This window comes from Chrysoperla carnea, chromosome 1 (genome assembly GCF_905475395.1).
Source record: "Chrysoperla carnea chromosome 1, inChrCarn1.1, whole genome shotgun sequence".
Taxonomy (NCBI): domain Eukaryota; kingdom Metazoa; phylum Arthropoda; class Insecta; order Neuroptera; family Chrysopidae; genus Chrysoperla; species Chrysoperla carnea.
The window spans coordinates 111,253,468-111,264,849 of record NC_058337.1 but is presented as its reverse complement, the minus strand read 5'-3'; the positions used below and the strand labels follow the sequence as shown (position 1 = coordinate 111,264,849).

General features: G+C 27.3%; 2 protein-coding genes across 2 annotated transcripts; both read left to right on the top strand.

Annotated features, from left to right (window-relative positions):
• Window positions 1–853: 853 nt before the first annotated feature.
• Window positions 854–2,761, top strand: LOC123293490 (leucine-rich repeat-containing protein 15-like). Its single transcript, XM_044874340.1, has 4 exons — window positions 854–998; window positions 1,155–1,364; window positions 1,407–2,039; window positions 2,424–2,761. The coding sequence occupies exons 1-4, from the start codon at window positions 854–856 to the stop codon at window positions 2,759–2,761; spliced, it is 1,326 nt and encodes a 441-aa protein (XP_044730275.1).
• Window positions 2,762–4,943: 2,182 nt separating this feature from the next.
• On the top strand, window positions 4,944–10,888 carry LOC123293480 (protein artichoke-like). Its single transcript, XM_044874329.1, has 4 exons — window positions 4,944–6,903; window positions 7,129–7,142; window positions 7,935–8,069; window positions 8,933–10,888. The coding sequence occupies exons 1-4, from the start codon at window positions 5,076–5,078 to the stop codon at window positions 10,886–10,888; spliced, it is 3,933 nt and encodes a 1,310-aa protein (XP_044730264.1). The 5' UTR covers window positions 4,944–5,075.
• Window positions 10,889–11,382: the final 494 nt, after the last annotated feature.

Sequence of the window (11,382 nt, the reverse complement as noted above, 5' to 3'; positions counted from 1 at the left end):
AAGAAAATGGGTGAAGATCGATCACCCACCGGCTTCTATACTATAAGCTATAATATCTCAATAAGAAGCATCGATTCCAAGAATTTAATTTTTATTAATAACCTCATTTTTCGACAAGCTCATATCATCTAATCTCAGTACTATTCCATCTTAGCTCTATTCAGACTCTTATAATTGACAAGTTTTCATAAAAAATCATTGATGAAAATATTAATTTCAAATATGCCATTTGAATTGCCTATAACATCGAGATAATGTACCTTATGACGTCATTTAAGTGCTTCATGCTTGGCTGGTTCTGTAGAAGAACACATAACTTCACGAACAGTACAACAAGTTTAAAGTCATGGTAAGTTTATTTGTTTATTTTTCTCTACACTGAGTAAGTAAATTTTTTACTGTCTTGTGTAATTATGGTATAGACCATAGCGTGACCTCATTAAAAATTAGAACTTTAATCAATTTTTCCTCCTGAAGTTTTGTCATTACATGTTTAAATTATATCTCTATAAGTTTTGTAAAATATGTTTAAATATTATACTAGTGCAAAATTAAACATATTTACAATGAAATCGAATCGATTAATTTTGAGTGGATTTATGCTAATATTAAATATTAAAAATATTCAAACGGAATGTGAAAGAATTAATGTTGGTAATCATTCCATAGCAAAATGTTATTATTCAAATTTAGAACAAATAAATAATGTGAAAAATATTTATTCTACAGTAAGAAGTTTAAATTTTCTAAAAACAAGATTATTATAAATAATGTCCTCTTTTTATTTTAGGATTCATTCATTGAATTAAATGTTATTGAGAGTAAATTAAAAACATTAAGTAGAAATGCAATTATGTATCCAAAATTATCAACTCTAAAATTAATTAATAATGGTATCGAGAACATCGAAACTGCAGCTTTTAACAACATGCCAGCATTAATTTATTTAGATTTAAGTCGTAATCATTTAAAATCATTACCTTCGAAAATGTTTGAGGGTAATGTTCAATTACGTGTCCTAAACATGAGTGAAAATTACATCTGTAATATTTTACGTGATACATTTGCAAGATTACCTGATTTAATTCAATTAAATCTTGCAAATAATAAATTAACTGTTATAAAAAATATACTAACGTCATTAACACAATTAGAAGAGATTAATTTAGTTGATAATAGAATTAAAGACATTGAACCGAATACATTTGTAGAAAATGTTAAATTAAAACGAGTTCATTTAAATTTTAATCCATTATCAGATTTAAAACCTGATACATTTCGATCGGATACATGGCGAATTGCTAACACATATGTATCATTTCGTACGCCATCGGCTACTATCCTTGAATTAAATTTAAAATTATGTGAATTTACAATTTTAAAAGAACATTATTTCTTTCATTTACGGCGTTTAAAAATTTTAAATCTGCAAACAAACGAAATTTCTGAGTTTGAATCGAATGATATTTTTCAAGACAATCTTCGACTGGAGCGTCTATTTTTAAGTTATAATAAGATTAGAGACCTACCTTTAGGTATATTCCATCCATTACGAAATTTACAGTTTTTATCATTACATCAAAATAAGATAACAGATTTACCTCCGGGCTTATTTAAACGAAACACCAAGTTAAAGCACTTACATTTAAGTTATAATGATATTTCCGAACTAAATACAGAAGTTTTTAAATATTTGAAACATTTACATTGCTTGAATTTAGAAGGAAATGCTTTAAAATCGGTTCCAAAAGATATCTTTGTTTATTTAACTGAACTTAAGGAATTGTTTTTGTCGGGAAATCGAATTACATATATTGAGCCCGGAAGTTTTAATAATTTGATTCTCTTAAAAACATTGATGTTGTATCAGAACAAGCTAAAACAGCTTGAGCCTAATGTGTTTTTTAAACTTATTGAATTAAGTAAATTAGGTTTAAGTTCGAATGGTATCACAGATATTCAATATGGAACATTTAATAGCTTTCATGATGGATACGCTGATGAATCATCACGTATTTTAGATTTGAATTTATCGGGAAGTAATTTAACGCATTTATCTTACAATCTTTTTTCTCCGTTATCTAGGTTAATATCATTGGATGTCTCAAATTCAAACTTAAAAACTATAGACATATATTTTTTCAAATCAATGGGAGATACATTGCAGATTTTAATATTGGCCGAAAATAATATTGAGAAATTAGAGGTGGGAATTTTTGATTATTTAGATAATGTAAATCACTTAGATTTGCATCGCAATTTGTTACAAATAATTGATGGTGAATTATTTAAAAATATGTTATCTTTAGAAAAATTAGATTTATCTGAAAATATGTTAAAATCTATACCTAGCGAGCTATTTAATATTCCAAGATTATTTGAAGTAAGATTAAACAATAATCAGTTAATTTACTTATCGCCAGAGATATTTGAAGGTGAAGATTGTTCCGTGGAACGGTTACACTTACATGGGAATAAATTAACATTCTTTGATAAAGGTTTCTTAAAACGGTCGTGTTTAAAGTTTATACGAATTGGTTTCAATCCCTGGCAATGTTCATGTCTGAATGAAATTATGAACGATGTGCATCAACTAAATATAGAATTCTATTCTGTGGCCTACTTCGATGGAACTAATCCAGTGTGTGTTGTCACAATGAATGATACTTGTACACGAGAAACATATTTAGCAGAGGATTTACTTAAACAATACAAATCTGTTGATCATGATACAGTTTTTCGAGCAGTTGAATGGAATTGAAACTAAAAAGAGCATACACTTCTGATACTCAAATCGACATTAATAGAAAAATTTACCTAAATTTCAACTCCCCTCCCCCTACAATTTTTGTAATTGCTATTTAAAATTTCTCCGATAGGCAAAATAGGAGCGTTTACATGGGGACCTACTATCAAAAAGGGGTAAAATAATTTTTTTCGATTAGTGTTAGTAGAGTTGTAAAGAATGTTTATAAGAACATTGTAAAGAATGTTTGTAATGTGTTAATTGAATAAATTTAGGTAATGACGATGGTTGCGTTGAAATCGAAATATCGATATTTGGTGAAATACAAGGCTGTAGATTTTTTAATTTTGTTTTTTAAATAGAATTTCTTAATATACAATATTATTTCGAGTATCGTCGTATTTATTTCAATGACTATGTTTCAACTCAAATTCAAAGAAAAGTTTGCTAAGCAAATTCCCTCATAGATTTAAAAAATAAAACATTTTTATAATAATCCAATATTGAAATTTTAGTTTTCCAAAAATTTTAATTTCGAAAACTAAGCGTCTAGAGAAAAAATTCAAGAGTACTTTCAAAAAAATTCAAAATTTTGTACTTTGCACATCCCTTACCCCTTGTTTATCTTTCGATTTTTCTCATTAACGAACTTGACCTTTGAAAGATGAAAACCCCCTTCTTCCAAACCAAATTTTATTCAAATCGGACTTAAATTGCTACAGCTAGACAGATACATATATAAATTTTGACGATGGTCATTTTTGACGTTTATTAGGTAGGATCGATGAACATTTGAAAAAATTTTTCAAAATTCCAGAATTAGTACAAAAGAAATAGCTCCATTTCCTTCGGCAATTCGCTAAAAATTCTTTCTTATATTACCGCCATATTTCTACGTAAATGTATAGACTTACAGAAGTAGATAAACAATGTATATATTATAGCCTTGCCATTTGATAATAAACCCAACACAAACAACAAAGTGAATGAATGAATATTTCCCAACGGCATATCACGTGACCTCGCCTGGATGCCTGGATCTCAGTAACTCATCTGAATCTGTATATTTATAAGATTTGTAACTCTTAATTAAATCTTTTCTATAGCAAACACAAAACTAGTAAAATATGTTCAATTTATCGTTTTTAATAAGTCAAAAAAATTACATTTAATTATGAATTTTTATCAATTCACTGGATATATCATACTCAAGTGTAAAAACTATAGTAATTTGTGTATCATATCTGTAATAAAATTGCCTATCAATAAAAAGAAGCTAAATTAGGTACTGTTGATATTTATCACTTGTTTATTACTTCTCTATCTGTTTTTAGCTACTGTGGAATTCTACATCGGTCAAGCTAATTGAGGAATGTTTATTTACCTAAATGCTCAAATTTTTGTGTACTTTTTCGAACTGTAGGCTCCGTTAGAGAAATGTAGGCTCAGACTGTATTTTTATCGTAAGATATAGATTGAGGTAGCTAACACACTTCATATACCTAGTTCTACTGTTAGTACTGCGATTTACATACAGTATAAAAATGTAAATAAATAATGGATATATTACTATTAACCTTGCTTCTTAATTATCATTTTTTCCAGCAACAAACTGAATGAATAAATGCTTCCTAGACTATCACGTGACCATATACAAATCTGAGTTACAAACCTGTATACATTTAATTCAATTTTTCCTCATAAAATTTTTTCATAGTTAATTTAAAAAATATCACAAACTCAAAAAAAGTTGTAAAATATGTTTTAAAATAGTATGTTTTCAAATAATTTATAACATAATTATTATAATGAATTATTATCAATTAATATTTAGTGGATTAATTTTAATATTAAATATAAAAAATATTAAAACTGATTGTGAAAGAATTAATGTTGGCAATCGTTCTGTAGCAAAATGTTATTATTCAAATTTAAAAGAATTGAATGCTGTACAAAATACGGTAAGTGCTGTTTATAAAAGTTTTTTAGTGAACGAGAGATTAGTTTGAAAATTTTGATTTTTTACTGTTATTAACACCAGTCCTACGGTTTTTGTGTAATACCTACCTATGACCAATTCAAAAATATCTACTAGTTTCAAAATTTTAATTAAATCTACAATAACATCATTTCATTATAAATATAATTATTATCATTTAAATTTTTCTAAAGAAAATAATTTTTTTTTCAGGATTCATTTAATGAATTGCAAGTTATTGAGGGTAAATTAAAAACATTAAGAAGAAATGCCATTGCGTATCCAAGATTATCAACTTTAAAATTGATCAATAATGGTATCCAGAATATAGAAACTGCAGCTTTTAGCAACATGCCAGCATTAATTTATTTAGATTTAAGTGGTAACCATTTAAAATCATTACCTTCAAAAATGTTTGAGGGTAATGTTCAATTACGGGTCTTAAATATGAGTCAAAATTCGATATCTAATATTTTACGTGATACATTTGCAAGATTACCTGATTTAATTGAATTAAATCTTGAAAACAATCAATTAACTGTCATAAAAAATATATTCACATCATTAACGCAGTTAGAGGAAATACATTTAGTTGGTAACCAGATTAAAGAAATTGAACCGAATACATTTGAAGAAAATGTTAATTTAAAACGAGTCCATTTAGGTTATAATCCATTATCAGATTTAAAACCTGATACATTTCGATCGGACACATCACGAATTGCCAATACCTATGTACCATTTCAATCGCCTTCAGCTACTATAACGGAGTTAAATTTGGGATTATGTAGTTTTAAAATTTTAAAAGATCATTATTTTCTTCATTTACGCCGTTTAAAACTATTAAATATTCAATCAAACGAAATTTCTGAGTTTGAATCGAATGATGTTTTTAAAGATAATATTCGATTAGAGCATTTACGTTTAAGTTATAATAACATTAAGGAATTACCTCCAGGTATATTCAGTCCTTTAAGGAACTTACAGTTTTTAACACTCCGATATAATCAGATTACAGATTTGCCCCGGGATTTATTTAAGCGAAATTCCAAATTAAAGGAATTGCATTTAAGCTATAATGAAATTTCTAAATTAAATTCAGAAGTTTTTAAATATTTGAAAAAATTAAATCATTTAAATTTAGAAGGTAATGCTTTAACTTCAGTACCAAAAGATGTTTTTGTTCATCTAACTGAACTTAAAGAACTGTTTTTAACACGAAATCAAATAACCTATGTTGAACCTGGTTCCTTTGATAGTTTGGTTCACTTAAAAACATTGATGTTGTATCAAAATGAACTAAAACAACTAGAACCGAATTTATTTTTTAAGCTTATTGAATTAAATAGTCTAAGTTTAAAAGCTAATGGTGTCACTGACATTCAATATGGAACGTTTAACAGTTTCCACGATGGGTACTCTGATGAATCTTCTCGAATTTTAGATTTGGATTTATCCGGAAGTAATTTAACGCATTTATCGTATAATATATTTGCTCCATTATCTAGATTAATATCACTGGATATATCATTCTCAAGTGTAAAAACTATAGACTTTGATTTTTTCAAATCTATGGGAGATACATTACAAATTTTAATTTTAGCCGCAAACAAAATTGCCAAATTACAAGTAGGAATTTTTGATAATTTAGATAATGTAAATCATTTAGATCTGCATCGAAATTTGTTACAAACAATTGATGGTGAATTATTTAAAAACATGCTGTCTTTAGAGAAACTAGATTTATCCGAAAATATGTTAGCTTCCATACCAAGCGAGTTGTTTAATATTCCACGATTATTTGAAGTTAGATTAAACGAAAATCAGCTTATTTATTTATCACCAGAGATATTTGAAGGTGAAGATTGTTCCGTGGAACGGTTACACTTACATGGAAATAGATTAACATTCTTTGATAAAGATTTCCTTCAACGATCCAAATTAAAATTTTTGCGACTGGGTTTCAATCCCTGGCAATGTTCGTGTCTAAATGAAATTATGAACGATATTTATCGTTTGAATATAGAATTTCATCCTGTGGACTATTTCGATGGAACTAATCCAGTGTGTGTTGTCAGTATGAATGAAACTTGTACACGTGAAACATATTTATCAGACGACTGTCTCAAACAATACAAATCTGTTAAACATAGTAATGTTATTCGAACGGTTGATTGGAGTTAAAAATTTATTTAAAATGTTTGGTACTAATTATAAAATTTTGGTATTTTGAATAAATGGTATTTTTAACAATATTTTCTCGCCATATTTTCTAGCTTTCTGGTTTGTTTTTGTTTTAAATTTAAGATTGACTAATTTTGTAAGTAAGAAAACCTTTGAACCTTTTTCTTAATAAACATTTATTCTTGGTCTCTATAAAAAAACGACATAAATATTTTGATAGAAACCAAAATTCAGGTAAAATTTTTTTAAACTTCGATTTTTTATTCATTAGGCAGAAAGTAAATCATGATAGTCGAATAAGTCATAAAGATAGTGATACAAAAAAAAATTGTTTTACAAAAAAGGTAGGTAATTTAATAATCTACAATAAAGGTTATTACCATTTTTGGTCTATAGTGCACGGTTATGCAAATATAGCCTAAAACGGTTTTCCTTAAAAATGGAGGCACTTCCGCTGTCGATTTTTGTAAGGATTCTGTGCATTTACATTCAGTACGTGATACTGAACCTATTTAAATAAAAAAGTAACTCTTGTAATTTAGTGCATTATGGACAAGAGTAACTAGCTTCTATATTACCTGTATTATCTCTCTATGTTTTGTAATCTACATAATTTGAAATTTATGTTGATCCTAATCAGTTTGAGATGATGTTGCTAAATCAATTTTTTATTAAAAAAAATATTTAAAATAAATATTATTAATATTAATACAAAGTTTTGTATGATCAAAAAATTTTAATAAATTTTTAATTGAATAATAAATAGCCTTGTAACTAGATATGCATTATTTTTCCTACAATAAAACGATTTCTTTCTTACCTATGACGTGACCTTACGTATTTTACTAACATAACTGGTTATTTTTTAAATTAATTTTTCCTTATAAAATTGGTTTATACACAGTTCGCTGTATATTATAATTCATTTTAAAGATTTCAAAGTCACAACTTTTGAAATATGTTTTAAAATATTAGTAGTTGTCAATTTTAAAAAAATTATTTTTTATAATGAAGTATTATCAATTAATATTTAGTGGATTAATTTTAATATTAAATATTAAAAATATTACATCTGAATGTGAAAGAATTAATATTGCTAATCGTTCTATAGCAAAATGTTATTATTCAAATTTACAAAAACTAAATGCACTGCAAGATAAGGTAACTGTATATCATATTTAATAAATTTTAATTTAAACATTTTTTTAAATAATTGTTCCAACCTCTTTGTGTACTTCATTTGGTATAACGTCAAAAATTGATACTACATGACCATTTGCTCAGAAAATACTCTTCCAATCGCCAAATGAATACGATTTTTGGATATTATGGGTCAAAATTACTTTATAAACTGTTTTTCATTAAATTCCGAAATAAAAAAATTTTGTAGATTTTTTCGATTTTTTTTAAGGGGTAAGTACCCCTTTAGAAAATTTCAAAAAATCAAGAAAAATTTGTTGTCTCCAATTTAGATAAAACTCAGTACATAAGGTAATTTTGACCCAAAAAACACAAAAATCGGGTTCATTTAACGATTGGGCGAGTAATTTTCAAAAAAAACGTCAAAAATCGATACTACATGAGTAAATTATTGAAATACCATGTATAGACAATGTCGATTACCCATTCGTTTGTTTTTTACGTCATGTAAGTAAAGAAAGATAGTCACTATTAAATAGCCACAGTTGACCCGTGTTCTCTCAACCTCACTTTTTACGACTTGAGCACGCTATAATAATTTTAGATTGATATCTTTTTGCGTTTTCGAGTTATTGTATTTACTGACAGACAGACTGGAGTACAGAAAGCTAATGTGAGTTTTGGCGGGATGCTCAGCAACTGCTGACGGTATAAAAAATATAAAACAAGAAAACCATTGCAATATATTTTTGAATTTTTCACTGATTTTTATTTTCTTTACAGATGAAATATTTTTGTCTTGATTTAATAACTTTAAGCAAATAGATGTAGGTTATTTAAAGAACCCTTATAATTATAATTTTCACCAATTGTATTTGTTACAGGATTTGTATACTGAACTAGAATCAATTAGTGGAATCATAAGAAGACTGGAAAAAAATGCCATAGCATATCCAAAACTATCTGCGTTAAAATTAAGCGGTAATGGTATCCAAAATATAGAATCCGAGGCATTCAGAAACATACCATCGTTAACTTATTTAGACTTAAGTTATAATCAATTAAAATCATTACCATCGAAAATGTTCGAAGGTAATGTTCAATTACGTGTGTTAAACATAAGCCATAATGCCATAACGAATATTTTACGTGAAACATTTGCACGATTACCTGATTTAGTTCAACTAAATCTTGGACAAAATCGTTTAACTATTATAAAAAATATATTTACATCTTTAACACAATTAAAAGAAATAAATTTAAGCGGTAATTTAATTGAAGACATTGAATCGAATACATTTTTAGAAAATGTTAACTTAAAACGGGTCGATTTAGATGGTAATCCAATATCACAATTAAAACCTGATTCATTTCGTTCAGATTTATCGGGAATTGCGACCAAATCAAGTTTACATTCGTCTTCAATTTTAGAATTAAATTTTGCAAGATGTAATTTTAAAGTTTTAAAAAATGATTTTTTCCTTCATTTACGTCGTTTAAAAACCTTAAGAATTTATGCAAACGCAATTTCTGATTTTGAATCGGATGATATTTTTAAAGACACTGTTCGATTGGAGCATTTAAATTTAAGTTATAATAATATTAAATCATTACCTTCGGGAATATTACGATATTTACGTAATCTTTTATTTTTGTCATTACACCAAAATCAGATAACAGATTTACCCGAAAATTTATTTGAACGGAATGCAAAGTTAAAAGATTTATTTCTAAGCTATAATCAAATTTCAAAATTAAATGCGAATGTTTTTAGATATTTAAAAAAATTAAATTTTTTAACTTTAGAAGGCAATGCTTTAACTTCAGTACCGAAAGATGTTTTCGTTCATCTAACTAATCTTAAGGAATTGTTTTTGACACGAAATCAAATTACCTATATTGAACCTGGTTCATTTGATAATTTGATTCACTTAAAAACATTAATGTTATATCAAAATCAGTTAAAACAACTTGAACCTAATATATTTTCTAAGCTTGTAGAGTTGAATAAATTAAGTTTAAGTTCTAATGGTGTCACGGACATCCAAGAAGGAGCGTTTAATGGTTTTCATGAGGGATACACTGATGAATCCTCACGTATTTTAAATTTAGACTTATCGGGAAGTAATTTAACACATTTGTCATCGTATATGTTGAATCCTTTATCTAGATTAATATCTTTGGATGTCTCATATTCAAAAGTAAAAACCATGGACTCTGACTTGTTCAAAGCGATGGGTAATACTTTACAAATTTTAAAATTGGGCGGAAATAAAATTGAAGAATTGAAATTGGGAATTTTTGATGATTTAGAAAATGTTAATCTCTTAGAGTTAAATAAAAATTTAATAAAAACAATTGATGGTGAACTATTTAAGGACATGCTGTCTTTAGAAAAATTAGATTTATCTGGAAATATGTTAGCATCTATTCCTAATGAGTTGTTTAACATTCCACAATTATTTGAAGTAAAATTAGACGAAAATCAGTTGATTGATTTATCACCAGAAATATTTGAAGGTGAAGATTGTTACGTGGAACGGTTACATTTACATGGAAATAGATTAACATTCTTTGATAAAGATTTCTTACAACGATCCAAATTAAAGTTTCTACGATTCGGTCGAAACCCCTGGCAATGTTCATGTCTAAATGAAATTATGAATGATATTTATCGTTTAAATATAGAAATTTACCCCGTAGACTATTTCGACGGCACTAATCCAGTTTGTGTTGTCACTATGAATCATACTTGCAGCCGAGAAACACATTTAACAGAGGATTTGCTCAAACAATACAAATCTGTTTATCAACCAAATATAATTCGGACGATTTATTAAAATTTGTAAATATAAATAATAATTTTATTAATTCTTACTATATAATTTTTTTACTGAAGATTTTGTTCCTATCCCTATATTAGTTTTCAAGATATTTCAGGAGGCATTCCTACAACTTACAACAATTACTGCTTAGGATTCATAAGTTATTAATATACAGGGTAGCACTTAAAGATCTTTTTCAATTCTCTACCACATATAGCTTAGCACAAAATAATTCGATTGAGCTAATCATGCCCTAGTTAAAGTTGCTCCGTTTTGGCGCTTTACGCTCTTGAAGTTGAATTTTGAAATTTTTTTTCTTCTATAACTTTAGAACGGATGGCGCGATTTTGAAAAAAAAATTGGTTCCGTGATATTGTTTTTCATACAATACAATTCATATCAACCTTATAAGTAATATCAATACATGGACGTACAATATGGGAGTTTTGGAAGCTAAATCCCCACCCCCACAAATTTTTACGCCCATGGAGGTAAAGGAGTATTTAAGA